Here is a 20395-nt window from a genome sequence, read left to right on the forward strand (position 1 = left end):
TGCCACTATGTAAATTCAAGTTACTGCCATCAGGGTTACAGGTTATAGGATCCTGCAGCAACTCACCAACCTATCGTCTGTTGCAGGGGAAAGAGCTTCAGTGATTTATTGGAGCATGAATCCACCAGTCTACAATTGGACCTCCTTTGAGGCCATGCTATAGTCTTCTGCCAGTCGTGCTGCAACCACTAGGTGGAGAACTGAGATAGGCGAAGGCACAGGGAAGATTGGTAGCAAGGAAATGTGCAAGAAGATTAAATGAGGTTTGTTGCAATCTGGTATATGGTTTAGAAATTTGTTTTGGAGTGTCTGTTTTGTATTCATTGTTTGCACTGAGACTGTAGTGATTGTAGCTAGGTCAGCCAGGTGGTTCTCTCTCAGTGAGTTCCCTGATTGGTCCAGGTTAACAGTCCCAATCAGGGATCCCTGGCTGACAAATATAAACAGGTGTGTAAGAGGTTGCCTGGCTGATGGAGCTTGGCGGACACCACTTGAGTGAAGGAAATTGAATAGCCTCACTCAGGACATACCCTCAGTAGAGACACTCTAGGTCAATCTGCAGCAAAACTCCAAAACACAGCCTTGGCCAAATGGTTAATATTTTCTTCAGGATCTGGGTCAGCAAGTCATTGTATTTGCTACGGTATGTGGACTCGACAGCAAAAAAATCCACGTATCACTGGTTTCTATACAACCAGACAAAGCAGGACACCACTTTGACTGGGACAATACACACATGCTAGGGCAGGCGAAACAAAGACACACATGAGAATTCTTTTGAGGCATGGTGTTCTAACCAGAACTCCATCAATAAACACATCGATTTAGACCCTATCTACCTCCTTTTGAAACAAAAATGGAAATTACATCACCCACCTGAAGACACCAAGATGTATAAATAGAGAGGTGGGACATAACACCAGCACTTCACCAGAGACTTTCACTGATGTTACTGAGTCATGGTGATGAAACGTCTGAAAACAAACCTTCCAGCTTAGTGAGCTAACCTACATATCAACCTGAGCTACAAATCTTCTTTAAAATCGCTAAAATCCCACTTAGCCTGCATTGAGAACTCCTAGGTCAGTATCTAGGAAAGTGAGGACTGCAGATGCTAGAGATCAGACTCAAAAAGTGTGGTGCTGGAAAAGCACAGCCAGTCAGTCAGCATCCAAGGAGCAGGAGGATCGACATTTGGGGAATAAGCCTGATGAAGAACTTATGCTCAAAACGTTGACTCTCCTGCGTCTTGGGCGCTGACTGACCGGCTGTGATTTTCCAGCATCACACTTTTTGACAGTACCTAGGAAAGTCCCTAGTAAGGCCACCTACATCTTGCTTGGAACAGTTAAATTGCTTAACGACATCCAAATCAGAAGCAATCAAAACAAATTTCTGATTACATAGTCAGTATTGGTGTGGCTGTATCAGTGATTGCAGAGCCAGTCTTTAACAAAATTTGTGCTGGATTCCCTTTCTTAACTTTGTGTAAGGTTTCAAATGGACGAGACTCTACACTGTGGAACCTTTGCAGATTAAGGGTACAATATTGGTTCTAGTCTTGTATGAGAAGCAGCTGGTTCATTACTTAATTGAGTAAAAGTCTCGGGCCCAAGTCTGATGGGATGAAATTGGTTGAGAAACATTCACTTTGGCTGAGCATTTTTTGATTAGAGAACATTTTACAAGGTCTATGCCAGGACACCATTTATTTGGATGGCATACAGATAACAGGGAAGACTGAAAATGAACACTTAACTTGGACAGAAACCTTAAATGTGTTGCCAAGGTGGGCACGAGCCCTTGGTATGAGCCCTAGATAGGATATATGCATGTTCCAGGTATCCCAAATGAACTACTTGGGCTGCAGAGTCAACAAACCAGGTTGCACTCATTGAAAGACAAAGTGAGGGTGATTAAAGGTGCCTCAGCTCCCATCTCTGAACCGGACCATAGCTCTTTCCTTGGCTTTGGTGAATAATGATGGAAAGTTCATACGTAAGCTAGCCTCCATCCTGGCACCCTATTATTTATTATTGAAAAAATGTTGGCCTTGGAAATGGCCTCATCGCCAAGACATAGTCTTTAGGGAAGTGAAGAAGCAGCTACCATTGTCTAAGGTGTTGGCACGTTACAATTCCAAGTAAGGTTGGGTGCTGACATGTAATGCCTCCCAATATAGTATCAGGCTTGTGTTGGCTCATAGATGGCCCAATGGAGAGGGAGGCTCAATAGTGCGCTTCCTGAACTTTATCTGGGCATATTTGCCCTCTTCAGCCAGAGAAGGAATACTTGGTGGTCATCTTTGATGTGGGAATGTTCCACCACTACCTTTACGGATGTAAATTTGTAACAGTAATAGACCATAAAACCCTGCCAGTGCTACTCAAAGTGGATAAGGCCCATAGCTTCACTTTGAATTCAGCAGGAGGCTCTCATTGTAAATGTTTACAATTACAAGTTGGAACACCATCTGGGAGGCCAAGGAGCAAATGTGGATGCCTTAAGCTGCCTCTGGAAGAGTCCATTGTGGTTTCAGACTTTCTGGATACCCTCCTGGTCACTGCTGACAGTATCAGACTATGAATGCAAAACAAACTGGTCCTGGCCAAACTAAAATAGCTGGTGGTAATGGGGTGAAACAAAAGGGCCGTCACAAGCAGAATTAAAACCTTTTTAGACACAGATCGCTGTAGTGGATGGCATTTTATTATGGGGAGCAAGATTATTGGGCCCAAGCAAAGTTTATTGCTAGATACTGGCTGAACTCCATAGGAACATCCAGGGGTTTCCAAAATGAAGACCTTGTCAAGAAGTCATTTCAGATTGGATACAGATATAGCCATGTTGGTGAGGCATTGCCCAGAGTGCTAGCAGCTCCCTCATACATTTGTGGGAATGGCTATTAAACCCTGGACTCGGATACACGTCGACTGTGCTGGACTTTTCATGGGCGCAATGTTCTTATTAGTCATTGTGGACTCCTAATGTGTCAAACGTGGACGATGATATAAAAGCTGTGCACATCTTTTGCAACGTACGGGATCCCGGAAGTGTTGGTCACAGATAATGGACCATCATTTACCAACTGAACTCTATTTTGTAAAGTCGAATGGCATTCAGCATATAAGGACACCTCTATACCATCCATCATTCAATGGTCTGACAAAAAGAGCAGTCTAAACTTTGGAGGCAGGTTTAAAGAAACAACCTACAGTTTCTCTAAATACCAAACAGTCCTTGTTCCTATTTGAAAATCGGACCATGCCTGATGCATCTACCGGGATAGTTCTAGCAGAGTTGCCAATGGGGAGAGCATTCTGCACCAGGTTAAATCTGATTTTCCTGGACCTGAGTGGGGAGGATGAAATAGCATCAGAAATGCCAACATCTGACAGAAAACGTCCCTAAAGTGAGAGAGAGAATTTACTTCAGGCAAGAAGTTTGGTTGCAGAAACCACAGCAGTGACCCTGCATAGGTAAGAGGCATGGTTTGCACAGAGGTCGGGTTGAGTGACATGTAAAGTTCAGGTAGGTGAGGCAGTCTTGAACAAGCATGTGGACCACATGAAAGCTGCAAATCGCAAATGGTGCAAAACATACCCTGGCAGTTTGGAACCCGTTGGTTCTCTCCATCGGAGTCTGAGGTGGACATGATGAATTTTGCAGCCTCGATGCCTTTATAGCCTGAAGAAGAGAATGAGTTACTTCTAAGAAACCCTGAGTGTGATAAATGGGCTACGATCTGGTATGTGTATCCGAGGCTGTGTTGGATGAACCGGACTTGGTGCGGAAAAACCCCAGGAAAAGCTAAAGAAAGAACAGGCCTCAGTTCTGGGACTTGGGGGAGGGATGTAATGACTGTAATGAGGTTAGCCAAGTGGGCCTCAGAATATGAGTTCTCTGATTGAGGCTGTTAACCTGATCCAATCAGGGAGCCCTGGAAGACAGATATAAACGGGGAGGTCAGAGGGTCTGTTCACTCTGAGAGCTGGCTCTGAGGAAGGCGGACCAGTGTCAAGTGCTATGCACGTGTACAAAAGGGGTGACTTTGTGATGGGATACCAGCTTTTATGGAGGTACTTCAGTCACCAAATCTGATGGTGAGGAGCAGAGGGAAGATAAGCTGAGAGTCTGTTGATGAATGGGGATTTGCAGTTTGATGAGTGCTTCATGGGCAGCCCTAGAGAGGCCATTCCTGATCAAGGGCTTATGCCCGAAACATCACTTCTCCTCCTCGAATGCTGTCTGACCTGCTGTGGTTTTCCAGCACCACACTCTCGAATCTGATCTCCAGCATCTGCAGTCTTCACTTTCTCTGTAGGGGGCTTGGCAAGTTTGTCCCATCTCTTCCATCACTTTCGGCTTGTCAGCTACTTGGTGTTGAGATAGACCCATCATGATGATACATTGCTGATGACGGGCTAGTGCCTGAAATGTCAATTCTCCTCCTTGGTTGCTGTCTGACCTGTTGTGCTTTTCCATCGCCACACTTTTCGAATCATGATGAGATGTTGTGCAGGATGTAGCAGGCCACTGAGTCCTGCAGTGAGGCTCGGGTAGTGCATGTGCTATTTCAGCATGTCTGGGGTCTACTCTGTCACCTTTTGTGTGGCTGTGGAGTATTCTGCAATGGTTTGCGAACCTCAGAGTCACCAGTATATGATCAGTATGTACCCCTAAAGGTCATTCCGATCTTTGCTTTGACTTGCCTGGTAACTTAAAATCTAGCTGGCATAACAATTTGGTACAAATGAAGGTTATCATGACTGCTAACAGGGTATTGCAATGGTGTGAAGTCCTGCCTGTGGGTGTGGTCACAGCAACTGGAGGTTGTGATAAAGCATAGAGTTTACATGTAGCTCCCACACTTGTGATGCACATGCTGTCAATGATGCCTGACTCTGTTGCAAAACCTGAAATTCTTGCAAAGTGATGTGTTTGCTTTGTCAACTCACCCTACTTGTGCAAATAAGATCTTATCTATCTTTGAACACACAACATCAGTGACCTTCCTTATGCAATGGTACACAGTGAGCCGGAAGATGTTACAAATATCTCTGTCCTGCTCCAGGACAGAAGGAGCCAGTCACACAAATCATTAGCACCATTGATAGTGCCGATTTCGTCCTGGGGTCTGTTCTTGGCTGAACCGAGTGGCAATTTGCAGCAGGAATGTCCTTTCTGATACAAACACGTTTTGCATACTATTCCTCACTCAGGTTCAGTTGAATAATTGTTTCCTGATTGCTGTAGTCAGATACGGCCACCTGGGAGATCCCTCTTCAGCACTGCCATTTCCTCCCTCTTCCAGCAGCATGTGCTTCTCCGCGCATTCCAAGGGGGAATCTACTCACATGTCTGGAAGCAGCTGGCTTACGCCAGAAACCTTGAGCTCGGGTCCATACCTTCAATATGTACCACGTCACTCCCTGTAGATTTTACTGAAGAATGCTGGGAAGCACCAAAGTCAAGAGTGTGGTGCTGGTAAAACACTGCAGGTAAGGCAGTATCCGAGGAGCAGGAGAATCGATGTTTCGGCCATTAGCCCTTCATCAGGATAAGCCACAGGCATAAGACCTCATTCCTGAAGAAGGGCTTATGCCCAAAACTTCGATTCTCCTGCTCCTCGGGTGCTGCCTGACCTGCTCTGCTTTTCCAGCACCACATTCTCAACACTGACCTCCAGCATCTGTAGTCCTCACTTTCTCCTCCTGGAAAGCACCAGACACTGACTCCTACTCGTGTAGTCATGAGTACCAATCAGCAACAAATTTGAAAGTTAGTGATGCCTTTAAACAGTTGTGAGAGAAAGTGAGGGCTACAGATGCTGGAGATTAGATTTGAGAGTGTGTTGCTTTTCCAGCGCCACACTCTTGACTTTAAACAGGTGTGGTCAGAGGCCTTCCAGCTTGTTCAGCTTGATGACCTTATGAGAGGATGATATCTATGTGGCTAATAGTGGTGTCAAATCAGTCTTGCATGGTGAATAGCATCTGTGTTATGAATTTTAAGTGGATGTGGTGATAATCAAGCAGACTGTGTGTTGGATGGTGCCATATTCCTCAAGTGTTGCTGGAGATGCATTCATCGAGATAAATGGGGAGTATTCTACCACACTCTGACTTGTAGATAGCGGTCAGGCTTTGGGGAGTCAGGAGGTGAGTTACTCTGGCCTGCAGTTGTGGTCACAGTATTAATGTAGGTTGGTGCAAATCAGTTACTGGTCAATAGTAAACCACATGATGTTGGTAGTGGTGGATTCAGTGATGGTAATGGCAGCGAATGTCAAGGGGGCAGTGGTTAGATTTTCTTTTGTTGTAGATAGTCATTGCCTGCCTCTTTTTGGCTGTCCGTATTGCTTACCATTAGTGACTCGAGCCTGGTTGGGCTGCATTTGGTCATGAATTATTTGAGTCATAAATGCTACTGAATGTTGTGCAGTCATCAGTGAGCAACCCTACTTTTGACCTAGAGTGGAAGGGGTGGTCGTCAATAAAGCAGCTGAAGATATCTGGGCCAAGGACACTGTCCTGACATGTAAGGATGTCCTGGAGCTGACTGATCTCTAACAACCACAACCATTTTCCTCTATACCAGGTATGACCAGTCAAGAGTCTGTTCCCTGCTACGCAGTGATTGGAGTTTTGCTAGGTCTTGTTGATATACCACACATTGCCAAACATGGCCTTGATGTCAAGCATTGTCATTTTCACCTCACCTTGGGAATTCAGCTCTTTTGTCCAAGTTTGAACCAAGGTTGGAGTGAGGTGAGGAGCTGAGAGGCCATGCGAGAACCCAAACTGGGCGTCACTGAACATGTGTTGCTTGATAGCACTGTTGATACCTTCTATCACTTTACTGATGGTCAAGAGTAGACTGTTGGGCGGTAATTGGCCGGGTTGGGTCTGTCCTGTTGTTTTTTGGATACAGAACATACTGGGCAAATTTCCACATCATCGGTTAAATGCCAGTCTTTAAAAAATTCATTTCTGGGATCAGGGCATCACTACCTAGGCCAGCATTTATTGCCTGTCCCTAGTTGCCACGAGAGCAGTTATGAGTCACATTGCTGTGGGTCTGGAGTCACATGTAGGCCAGACTAGGTAAGGATGACAGTTTCCTTCTCTAAAGTACATTAGTGAACCAGATGAGTTTTTCCTGACATTCTGCAATGCTGATGTGGTCATTAGAATTCTTAATTCCAGATTTTTAGTGAATTCCAATTCTACCATCTGCTGTGATGGAATCTGAACACGGATTCCCGAGGTCATGACCCCAGTGTATAGATCTGGAGTTCTAGAATATTTGTCCAGTGACATTAATTCTACACCAGCTTCTCCCAACAGAGTGCTCTCTCTTTGGTTGTTTTTGAAGCTATTTAAAGAAATGTCGGAGAGCAAATTTAAAACATTTTATTAAGTATATTTTATCTTTTGTTTAGAAAGTAGAGTAGCTTTGTATGTTTTCAAAGAAACATGAAATGTACACTGTATCTTTTACTTTGTAAATGTAAAGCATATTAAGCTGAGAGGGATTTTTATCAATTTTGTTTTTATTTGCTTCCAAATTTAACTTTAAAAGTTTCATCTCTCATTTGTTGACCGAGTGTAGACTTGAGGACTGAGTTATTGGACTGAGCCCTTTGAGAGATCCCAACATGAAGACAACAGACTGTATTGCAATGAGTCACTGCACCCTCAACATGTCAGATCCCACAGAAACTACATGTTTAGAAGTGTTTATATATAGGAGCAGGAATGAACCATTTGGCCACTTGAGACTGCTGTACCATGCAATAATATCAAGGCTGATCTGATTATGGCCTCAACTCTACTTTCTTGTCTGTCCCTGGTAGCCATCTGATTTCATATTCATCAAGAATCTATCTACCTCTGCCTTAAAAATATTCGATAGCTCTACCTTCTCCACTCCCTGGCAAAGTGTGTTCCAAAGACAAATTCCTGAAATGGAAAAAAACCTCCCTCAAACTCACCTTAAGTTAGAGAAAACTTTGTTTCCCCCGTGCCACAAGGAGACATATTTAAAAACTATCAGGAACTATTGGTGCCATTTACAGAACGAAGACTCACGGATAGGTGACCTCCCTCCTTCCCTGTCTGGGACTGTGACAGAAGCAGCTAAAGTGAAAGCAGATATGGAAGAGTTACAAAGTCAACCTCAGAGAAGGGGTTGTGCTCCTAGTTTTACAGCCATGGAAGGGAGCAGATACAGTGGCTCGTGTTAATAGAGCATTCTCAGATTACCGCATTAGCAGACGAAGGGGAAACTAATAGAAATGTGTGACAGATGAATTTAAAATAAATGGAACAATGTATTAGGCAGGGTGGTAGAGGCCAAACATTGCAAATGATTAAAAAGAATTAGATGGGGATAGGAGAATGGAGGCTAGAGTGAGACAAACAGCCTTCACAAAGCAATGACTTTGGAGCTGGAGGTGCCTGAGTCTGTCCTAGTTAGTAGGAGTGATGACCATGAGCTTTCTGGAAGTACAGAGCTAGCTGTTAGATCCCTACATCACTCCCTATGTAATATTGAAGTAAAATCTTAATATAAACAATATGTTAGTCTTCCAGAAAGGATCCTTACCCTCCAAAGTTTGGCATACTTGATGTTACAGACCAATTAATTTCACAATCACACCCCTCTCCTGCCCCCTCACCTGTGCTGGCCGAATCAGATTTATTTGTATCACAGACATGTTCCTTGAATTTTATTTCTTGCGTTTGTGTTTTGAATTTGTTTCAGGTAGTTTAATCGACAGCCTGCAGCTGTCTCCTCTCACCACGAGGAGTCCTTTGAATGTGCTACTTCCTGGATCCCAGGTGTCCAACCTGGATTTGCCCAGTCAGTCTCAGTCACCATTGCAGAGTCCGATTCTTAGCGATGCAGGCAGTACGAGGGTGGATGATGAAGACGATGACCGGAGGAAGGTGTGCAATGTAATTATTGTTTGGAGTGTGTTAGAGGTCCATCATTTTATCATTTATTATTTATTATTGCTTTCCTGAGTCAGTGCTGCTTCAGACAAAATTCCAAACTGCTTGAGCAAAGATTTTTAGTAGCTGCCTCCACTATAGACCCGTCCTGCCCCCAAACACCACCACCACCACATCCCCCCCTACCCAAATGCCTGTGGGAAATTGAGAAACTAATTTGTAAGGAGATTTTAGTTGTCTGCAAGAATAATAGGGTGGTTATGGTAGGGGATTTTAACTGTTCAAACATAGACTGGTACTGTTAAGGGTTTAGATGGAGAGGAATTTGTTAAGTGCTTACAAGAAAACTTTCTGATTCAATGTGTGGATGTACCTACTGGAGAAGGTGCAAAGCTTGACCTGCTCTTGGGAAATAAGGCAGGGCAGGTGACTGAGGTGTCACTTGGGTCAGTGATCATAATTCTATTAGTTTTAAAATTGTGTTGGACAAAGATAGACTTGGATCTAAAAGTTAAAGTTCTAAATTGGAAGAAGGCCACTTTTGACAGAATTAGGCAAAAACTTTCAAAAGCTGATTGGTTCGCAGGTAAAGGGACAGCTGGAAAACGGGAAGCCTTCAGAAATGAGATAACAAGAATCCAGAGACATTATGTACCTGTTAGGGTGAAAGGCACGTCTGGTTGTTGTAGGGAATGCTGGATGACTGGAGAAGGGAGCATATGTCAGGTATAGACAGCAGAGATTGAGTGAATCCTTAGAAGACTATAAAGACAGTAGGAGTATACTTAAGAGGGAAATCAGGAGGGCAAAAACAGGACATGAGATAACTTTTTGGAAATAGGGTTAAGGAGAATCCAAAGGGATTTTATAAATATGTTAAGGACAAAAGGGTAATTATGAAGAGAATAGGCCCCTCAAAGATCAGCGAGGCAGCAGATGGACGAGATACTAAACGAGTATTTTACTTCAATATTTTCTGTGGAGAAGGACATGGAAGGTATAGAATGTGGGGAAATAGATGGTGACATCTTGAAAAATATCCATGTTACAGAGGAGGAGGTGCTGGATATCTTAAAATATATAAAAGTGGATAAATCCCTAGGACCTGATCAGGTATACCTGAGAGCTCTGTGGAAGCTAGGGAAGTGACTGTTGGGCCTCTTGCTGAGAGATTTGTATCATCGATAGTCACAGGTGAGGTGCTGGAAGACTGCAGGTTGGCTAACATGGTGCCAACTATTTAAGAAAGGTGGTACATACATGCCAGGGAACTATAGACCAGCGAGCCTGGGCAAGTTGTTGGACGGAATCCGGAGGAACAAGGTCTATTGTATTTGGAAAGGCAAGGACTGATTAGGGACAGTCAACACGGCTTTGTGCATAGGAAATCATTTTTCACTAACTTCATTGAGTTTTTTTTGAAGAAATAATGAAATGGATTGATGAAGGCAGAGCAGTAGACATGATCTGTATGGACTTCAATAAGGCATTTGGCAAGGATCCTCATGAGAGACTGGTCAGCAAGATTAGATCACGTGGAAAACAGGTTGAACTAGCCATTTGGATACAGAACTAGCTCAAAGGTAGAAGACAGAGGGTGGTGGTGGAGGATTCCCTTCAAACTGGAGGCCTGTGACCAGTGGAGTGCCACAAGGATCGGTGCTAGGTCCTCTACTTTTTGTCATTTATATAAATGATTTGGATGTGAACACAGGAGTATAGTTAGTAAGTTTGCAGATGACACCACAATTGGAGGTGTCATGGACAGTAAAAAAGGTTACTTGAGAGTACAATGGAATCGTGATCGGATGGGCCAATGGGCTGAGGAATAACAGATGGAGTTTAATTTAGATAAATGTGAGGTGCCGTATTTTGGAAAAGCAAATCAAGGCAGGACTAATACACTAAATGGTAAGTGTCCTGGGGAATGTTGCTGAACAAAGAGACCTTGGAGTGCAAGTTCATAGTTCCTTGAAAGTGGAGTCGCACGTAAATAGGGTAGGGAAGAAGGCGTTTAGTACGCTTTTCTTCATTCGTTAGAGCAAAAAGTGAGGTCTGCAGATGCTGGAGATCAGAGCTGAAAATGTGTTGCTGGTTAAAGCACAGCAGGTCAGGCAGCATCCAAGGAACAGGAAATTCGACGTTTCAGGCCGGAGCCCTTCATCAGGAAAGGCTCCGGCCCGAAACGTCAAATTTCCTGTTCCTTGGATGCTGCCTGACCTGCTGTGCTTTAACCAGCAACACATTTTCAGTTTCATTCGTTAGAGCACTGAGTATAAGAGTTTGTAGGTCATCTTGCAGCTATACAGGACATTGGTTTGGCCACTGTTGGAATATTGTGTGCAATTCTAGTCTCCTTCCTATGGGAAGGATGTTGTGAAACTTGGAAGGGTTAAAAAAAAAATTACAAGGTTGTTGCCAGGGTTGGAGGATTTGAGCTATAGGGAGAGACTCAATAGGCTGGGGCTGTTTTCCCTGGAGCGTCAGCGGCTAAGGGGTGACCTTACAGAGGTTTATAAAATCATGAGGGGCATGGATGGGGTGAACAACCAAAGTCTTTTCCCGAAGGTAGGGGAGTCCAGAACAAGAGGGCGTAGACTTATGGTGAGAGGGGCAAGATTTAAAAGGGACACCATTTTCATGCAGGGTATTGTGTGTATGGACGAAGCTGCTAGAGGAAGTTGGTGCAATTACAACATCTAAAACACTTCTGGATGGGTACATGAATAAGATTGATTTAGAGGGATATAGGCCAAATGTTGGCAAAAGGGACTGGATTAATTTAGGATATCTGGTCGGCATGGACGCGTTGGACCAAAGGGTCTGTTTCCATGCTGCACGTTTCTGTGACTCTAAGTGTGACAAGGTGCTGAACAATAAAGTCACAGGCTGCAACCATGTAACTGGTGTGTCAGGTTTGATGCTGTCAGGGGAAGGGAGTCTCCCACTGGTACTGCAACGTTATATTGGGGGTTAATTGACAAAACTCATTGCTTTTTATGTCAGACACTCCTCTCCATCTTGTATTGAGGCATTAAACCAAGGCCCTGCCTGTCCTTGCGTGTGGACCTAAAAGATCCCATGGGACTTAGTTCAAAGAAGAGCAGGGAAATTTTTGTTACTCCCAGAGTGACTTGGCCAACATTTGTCTTGCAATTGACATCTCTAAAGCAGATTGTGTGGCTGTTATCAGGTTACAGCTTGTGGGATCTTTCTGTGCACAAAATGGCTGTGTCTCCTCCATTGCCATGGTAACTACTATTCCAGAAATCTAAATGGTTATGCAGGATGCCTTGGAGTCATGAAACAGTCTATAGAACTTGGATCTTTCTTTCCATCTTTCCTAACAGCCTTGTGCAAGAGAAAATTGTCATTTTCCACTTTCTCCTCTTCGCCTCCTTTTCCAGACTCTTGTATATAATTTTTGTCTGTAATGCCTGATGTCATTTCGGTAAAAGGCCCATTTTCCACCTGAGAGTGCTGGTAGGCAGCTCCAACAGGCCTCCTCTGATGTCTGCATCTACGCTTTCTCACAGCAACTGGCTATCGTGTTGTTTTCTCCACTAAGTAGATGCATGATCACTAAGAGAAAGTGAGGACTGCAGATGATAGAGATCAGAGTCAAAAGGTGTGGTGCTGGAAAAGCATAGCCAGTCAGGCAGCAACCAAGGAGCAGGAGAGTCGACATTTCGAGCATAAGCTGTTCATCAGGAATGAGAGCTTATCTTCGAAACGTCGACTCTCCTGCTTCTCAGATGCTGCCTGGCCAGTTGTGCTTTTCTAGCACCACACCTTTTGACTCTGATCTCCGGCATCTTCAGTCTTTGCTTTCTCCTGGATGCGTGACCACTGCCTGGCCATAAGTCATCTAACTTGGCACACATCAGAGATTGAGTCCATGTTTTTTGTGGCTCATCATCATCATCGTCATCGTACCAGAGAATAATGTTGTTATAATAGGATTTATATAAATTTTCAGATTTGCTAAATGATTTCAAATTATTTATTTCCAATGGAACCTCTTCAGAGTTCTGGTTGATTCTCAAACCATGTCTCCATTTCCCGTGACCCTGCCCCCATTTCTTACTGTCTCGATGAACCTGCCTCCATTGCCTAACGTTTCCTGTCTTCCTATCCTTCAATGCACCTAAAGATATCTCTTTGCCACCCCCGGGCTCCCTACCGTCAGGGTCTGGATCCTATTAGATGATCGACTACTTTGATGTGATAATGTGCTTTTGGAAAGAAAGGGCAAGTAAAGTCGTTCTCTCTGCTCTTGTGAGGGAAAGGCAATTGGTCTAGTTAAAGTCAAGATCATAGTGTACAAGAGGATCATGGGGCGTAGTTCCTAATTCTGTTATTGTTATTATCAATTCTTGTTCCTTTGTCCACAATGGATATTTCCCCTAGATACGATTGAGGAAATGAGTGAATAATCATGAGTCTGAATTTCTGAAGGACTGTTCTGATAAAACAATGAGGAAGTAGGACTGATTGTTCCAGCATCATTTCTGCTTCCGATAGGGGTTGGGAATGGTGGGAAAAATTGTACTTTTGTCCACAGTTGGTTCGAGTGTATCCGCGATAATTTGTGGGCAGCTGAGATAACCCGTGGTTTGAGGACGATTTGCTGCGATGAGATTTTAACATCTGGCAGGTTTTTTCTAACAGCGTTGCCCAGCTGACAAGGCTTACTTCATTGCAAAAGAAATCCTGACCACAGAGAGGACGTACCTGAAGGATTTGGAAGTCATCACTGTGGTAAGGGGATTCTCTTGGCTTTATCTGTCTCCTTCAGTTTGGAAATATTTTCAAGTGCATTCTTGCTAGCTTTTGGGTGCTTTGTTGCTGCATTGTTGGCTCTAGGTCAACAAGGAATAGTTCCAATCATTGAGACAGAAGGCAGTGTATTTAGGCCTCACTCCAGAGAATTGAGCCATAATCCAGGATGTCACTGCAAGCATGTACTGCACTGTTTGGACGTGCTGTCTTTTGGATGAAATGTTATGCTGGGATCCTTTTTGTCTTTTCAGATGGGTGTAAAAGAAGAAATTAAGTTGAGAAGATTAAGAGGTGTCCTTATTGAGGTGTTCAAAATTATGAATAATTTTGACAGGGTAAACAGGATATCCTGTTTCCACTAGTTGTTATGTCAGTAACTAGGGGTCACAATTTCAAGATTGTCAACAAGAAAGCTAGGAGTGCAACGAGGAATGTGTCTTTACCCAGAATTGTTAGGATTTAGAATACGACGTCTTTGAGAGTGTCATAGAGTCCTAGATAAGTACAGCACGGAAACAGACCCTTTGGTCCAACTCGTCCATGCCAACCAGATATCCCAACCTAATCTAGCCCCACCTGCCAGCACCCGGCCCATATCTCTCCAAACCCTTCCTATTCATATACTCATCCAGATGTCATTTAAATGTTGCAATTGTGCCAGCCTCCAACACTTTCTCTGGCAGCTCATTCTACACACGCACCACCCTCTGAATGAAAAAGTTGCCCTTTAGATCTCTTTCATCTCTTTCCCCTCTCACATTAAACCTATGTTCTGGACTCATCCACCCCCAGGAAAAAAAACTTTGTATATTTATCCCATCCATGCCCCTCAATATTTATAAACGTCTAATAAGGTCACCCCTCAGCCTCTGATGCTCCATGGAAAACAGCCCTAGCCTATTCAACCTCTCCTCTTAGCTCAAATCCTCCAACCTTGGCAACATCCTTGTAAATCTTTTCTGAACCCTTTCAAGTTTCACAACATCTTTCAGATAGGAAGGAGACCAGAATTGCAGATAACATTCCAACAGTGGCATGATCAATGTCATATACAGCCGCAACATAACCTCTCAACTCCTATACTCAATGCTCTGACCAGTAAAGGAAAGCATACCAAATGCCTTCACTATCCTACCAAAAGCTACTAGGTAAGTGCAAGTTGTTAAGTTATGGACAAAGAAATCACAGTTCAAATGTGTTCCACTTCAGCACAGTACCCTTGGTTCAGTCCTACCAGTGGAGTTGGTAGGGGCAGGAACTATTGCATCATTTAAGATGTATCTAGACCGATAAATGAATGTGCAGGGAGCAGAGGGATTCAGATCTTTAGAAAATAGGTGTTGTGTTTAGATAATGGTTTTAGATCGGCGCTGGCTTGGCAGGCCAACGTGCCTGTTCCTATGCTGTAATTTTCTTTGTTCCTTGTTCTTTAAGCTTTGTGTATTATAATTGAATCAGTCTAAAAATGAGGTGCACCTCTTTTTGGTCAGGCAATCCTTTATGAACGAAAAAGGTCCATGTTTCTATAACTTTGTGAAGTTCATCACCTCTAGACTCTGCAAGATAAGAAATTTTGACGTTTTGGGCAAAAGTCCTTCATTAGGGCACTTGCCCAAAACGTGGATTCGCCTGCTGCTCGGATGCTGCCTGACCTGCTGTGCTTTACCAACACCTCACTTTTTACTCTGATCTCCAGCATCTGCAGTTCTCACATTCTCCAAGATAAGAAATTTACCAGTCTTTACCACAATCTCTAATGTCTCAACATACCACATGATGAGTGGTGCAGACTGATTCCAAATGAGGTTTCCAAAGAGAGCTGGAGATATATCTGAAAATGATGCTTTTAGGGGGCTACAGAGATACAACTAGAGAGTGGCACTAGTTGTGTAGCTCTTTTAGGGGCTAATACAGATGTAATGGTCAAATGGCCTCCTCCTTCACTGTAAAATTCTATGATCTCATAGTACTCATGGAGAGTTAGAACAATGGATTCCTGAATTTGTATGTAACCCTCAGCTAACATAATTACAAAAAAAAAATCAGGTCATTATCATATCATTCATAACTCAAGACATCCCAAAATGACAGTTGGTGATTTATTAATACAGATTATATCCTTTTGCTTTTAGTGGTTCAGAAGTGCTGTTATTAAAGAGAGTGCAATGCCAGAAGGACTAATGACCCTGTTGTTTTCCAACATTGACCCTATTTATGAGTTTCATCGTGGATTTTTGAAAGAGGTTGAACAGAGGCTGGCTCTTTGGTGAGTTATTTTTATTGCAAAACATTGTTACTTTGACAGGATTCTTCCTTGGGGTAAAAACAATGACTGCAAGTGCTGATGAAGGGCTTTTGCCCGAAACGTCGATTTCGCTGCACTTTGGATGCTGCCTGAACTGCTGTGCTCTTCCAGCACCACTGATCCAGGGTTCTTCCTCCTCTAGTCATATCCCTCAGTGTATCTGACCTACATGTCAGAGTTGCTTAACAAACTGAGCATCAGAGACAGGTTTATACTATGTGTGCTGACTTCAACATTTACCTGTGGAAAATGTTTTTGAGTGTTTCAGCTTCTAATGTCATGTACTGATTCATTTTGACCTTTTCTGCGTAACACTTATACAGAATTTTTTTGTTTTTGAACATAGGTCTTTCTTTGTATTGATTTAGAAATTTATCTTAAGGGTTCGTCTATTAGCTTAACCATTTTATAATGATACTGTTGAAGGGGAAGCAACAAGAGCCCATTTCTAGAACATCAGAGAGGTCAGAGTTACAATCCAGTTGCCAGAAGGCACTGTCACTGCAATTGAGATATGGAGTGCAGTGATGGATAATCCTTGAAAGGGATTACATCCTCTGATTTCCTCCCTTGGCTTTGCTTTTGAATCTCCTTTCGAAGAATGAAGAGTTTTTACTTTCTGTCAGAATCATAGAATCCATGGATTCCCTACAGTGCGGAAAGAGGCTATTCAGCCCGTAAAGCCTGCACCGACCCTCTGAAAAGCATTCTACCCAGGCCCTGCATTTCCCATTACTAATCCACCTAGCGTGCACATCATTGGACTGTGGGAGGAAATTGGAGCAGCTGGAGGAAACCCACGCAGGCATGGGGAGAATATGCAAACTCCACGTAGACTGAAGCCTGAGGGTGGATTCGAACCCAGGACTCTGATGCTGAGAGCATAAGTCCTAACCACTGAATCATCATGCTGCCCCAAGGGGAGCTTTAATTGAATTAACCTCCAAGGAGAAGATATAACACCCACTTCCTCCAGTCTGCTGGTGAAGTTTATAAACAGGGGTCAGTGCTGTTTCTTGACAAATAGTGTTTTTCATGACCACTAGATGTCGTCAAGTATTTTACAGCTAATGAAATATCTTTAGAAGTGTGGTCACTGTTGTCGACAATGTGGCAGCTAAATTAGACTCTGCAATTAGACTCACAAATAGCAACGTGGTCACATCCAAATATTTTGCTGTTTACTAATGTTGTCTTTAGAACATAGAACATTACAGCACAGTACTGCCCTTTGTCCCTCGATGTTGCGCCAACCTGTGGAACCAATCTGAAGCCTATCTATCCTACACTATTCCACTTTTATTCATATGTTTATCCAATGACCATTTAAATTCCCTTAAAGTTGGCGAGTCTACTACTGTTGCAGGCAGTGTGTTTCATGCTCCTACTACTCTCTGAGTAAAGAAACTGCCTCTGATGTCTGTTCTTTTTCTATCACCCCTCAATTAATCTGCATTCCTGTTATTTCTTCCAAAGTGAGTCACCTCACACCTTTCCACATGAAACTCCATTTGCTCCTCCTCAGCCCAACTCTACAGCTTACCTATGTCCCTCTGTAACCTGCAACATCCTTCAGCAGTGTCCACACTTCCACCAACCTTAGTGTCATCTGCAAATTTACTAACCCATCCTTTTATGCCCTCATCTAGATAATTTCTAAAAATGACAAACCGGTGAACCCAAAACAGATCCTTGCAGTACACCACTAGTAACTGAACTCCAGGATGAACGTTTCCCATCAATCACCACCCTCTGTCTACTTTCAGCTAGCCAATTTCTGATCCAAACCACTAAATTACACTCAATCCCATGTCTCTATATTTTGTACAATAGCCTACCTTGGGGAACCTTATCAAACGCATTACTGGAATCCATATATGCCACATCAACAGCTTTACCCTCATCCACCTGTTGGTCACCATCCCAAAGAACTCAGTAAAGGCTTGTGAGGCACGACCTACCTTCACAAAACCGTGTTGACTGTCCCTAATCAACTTATTACTCTCTAGATGATTATAAATTCCATCTCTTATAACCTTTTCCAACACTTTACCCACAACTGAAGTAAGGCTCACTGGTCTTTAATTTACCAGGGTTGTCTCTACTCCCCTTCTTGAACAAGGGAACAATATTTGCTTATCTCCATTCTTCTGGCACTATTCCTGTAGACATTGTCGACATAAAGATCAAAGCCAAGGGCTCTGCAATCTACTCCCTGGCTTCCCAGAGAATCCTAGGATAAATCCCATCCAGTCCAGGGGGCTTATCTATTTTCTCACACTCCAGAATTGCTAATACCTCCTCCTTGTGAACCTCCACCCCTTTAGTCTAATACCTTGTATCTCAGTATTCTTCTTGACAATGTTGTCTTCTTCCAGTGTGAATACTAAGGAAAAATATTCTTTAAGCGCTTCCCCTATCTCCTCTGACTCCACACACAACTTCCCACGACTATCCTTGATTAGCCCTAATCTTTCTCTAGTCATTTTTTTGTTCCTGATATACCTATTGAAATCTTTTAGGTTTTCCTTGATCCTACCTGCCAACGATTTCTCATGTCCACTCCTGGTTTTTCTTAGCTCTCTCTTTAGGTCTTTCCTAGCTAACTTGTAACTCTCAAGCTTCCACATCTCATGCGAACGTAAGCCACCTTCTTCCTCTTGACAAGAGATTCAACTTCTTTAGTAAACCATGGCTCCATCGCTTAACAATTTCTTCCCTGCCTGACAGGTACATATTTATCAAGGACAAGCAATAGCTGTTCTTTGAATAAGCTCCACATTTCAATTGTGCCCATCCCCTGCAGTTGCCTTCCCCATCCTCTGCATCCTAAATCTTGCCTAATCGCATCATAATTGCCTTTCTCCCAGTTATAACTCTTGGCCTCCAGTGTATACCTATCCCTTTCCATCGCTAAAGTAAATCTAACCGAATTGTGGTCACTATCACCAAAGTGCACACCTACTTCCAAATCTAACACCTGGCTGGGTTCATTACCCAGTACCAAATCCAATGTGGCCTGTTTACTTATTGTGTCTGGAAACCACCTTGCACACATTGGACAAAAACTGACCCATCTAAAGTACTCGAGCCATCTAAAGTATTTCCAGTCAATATTTGGAAAGTTAAAATCCCCCATAACAACTACCCTGTTACTCTTGCTCATATCCAGAATCATCTTTGCTGCCCTTTTCTCTACATAGAATCATAGAGATGTACAGCATGGAAACAGACCCTTTGGTCCAACCCGTCCATGCCCACTAGATATCCCACCCCAATCTAGTCCACCTGCCAGCACCTGGTCCATATCCCTCCAAGCCCTTCCTATTTATATACCCATCCAAATGCCTTTTAAATGCTGTAATTGTACCAGCCTCCACCACTTCCTCTGGCAGCACATTCCATACATGTAGGTCTCTTTTATATCTTTCCCCTCTCACCCTAAACCTATACCCTCTAGTTCTGGACTCCTTGACCCCAGGGAAAAGCCTTTGTTTTCAAAGTTTATGAGAAGATTTGTAGCTCGGGTGCTCGTTGTTGTGGTTCTGTTCGCCGAGCTGGGAGTTTTTGTTGCAAACATTTCGTTCCCTTTCTAGGTGACATCCTCGGTGCTTGGGAGCCTCCTGTGAAGCGCTTCGGTGGTGATTCCTCCGGCATTTATAGTGGTTTGAATCTGCCGCTTCCGGTTGTCAGTTGCTGTCCGCTGCAGTGGCCGGTATATAGGGTCTAGGTCGATGTGTCTGTTGATAGAATTTGTGGATGAGTGCCATGCCTCTAGGAATTCCCTGACTGTTCTCTGTTTGGCTTGCCCTATAATAGTGGTGTTGTCCCAATCAAATTCATGTTGTTTGTCGTCTGAGTGTATAGCTACTAAGGATAGCTGGTCGTGTCGTTTCATGGCTAGTTGGTGTTCATGGATGCGGGTTGTTAGCTGTCTTCCTGTTTGTCCTATGTAGTGTTTTGTGCAGTCCTTGCATGGAATTTTGTACACTACGTTGGTTTTGCTCATGCAGGGTATCGGGTCCTTTGTCCTGGTGAGTTGTTGTCTGAGAGTGCCTGTTGGTTTGTGTGGTGTTATGAATCCTAGTGGTCGCAGTAGTCTGGCTGTCAGTTCGGAAATGCTCTTGATGTATGGTAGTGTGGCTAGTCCTCTGGGTTGTGGCATGTCCTCATTTCGTTGTCTTTCCCTTAGGCATCTGTTGATGAAATTGCGCGGGTATCCGTTTTTGGTGAATATCTTGTATAGGTGTTCTTCCTCCTCTTTTTGTAGTTCTGGTGAGTTGCAGTGTGTTGTGGCCCTTTTAAATAATGTCCTGATGCAACTTTGTTTGTGTGTGTTGGGGTGGTT

At 43.5% G+C, this 20395-nt stretch overlaps 1 protein-coding gene across 2 annotated transcripts in view; it reads left to right on the forward strand.

The window, feature by feature from the left end:
* The window catches only part of farp2 (FERM, RhoGEF and pleckstrin domain protein 2), a 193049-nt gene that overhangs the window by 131009 nt on the left and 41645 nt on the right, over positions 1–20395 (forward strand). For both annotated transcript variants that reach the window (XM_060835025.1, XM_060835026.1), the window contains exons 14-16: positions 8770–8954; positions 13632–13721; positions 15875–16008. In XM_060835025.1, the coding sequence (XP_060691008.1) occupies positions 8770–8954; positions 13632–13721; positions 15875–16008 (409 nt within the window). The remainder of the gene's footprint in view (positions 1–8769; positions 8955–13631; positions 13722–15874; positions 16009–20395) is intronic.

This window comes from Hemiscyllium ocellatum, chromosome 13 (assembly GCF_020745735.1).
Source record: "Hemiscyllium ocellatum isolate sHemOce1 chromosome 13, sHemOce1.pat.X.cur, whole genome shotgun sequence".
Classification (NCBI taxonomy): Eukaryota; Metazoa; Chordata; class Chondrichthyes; order Orectolobiformes; family Hemiscylliidae; genus Hemiscyllium; species Hemiscyllium ocellatum.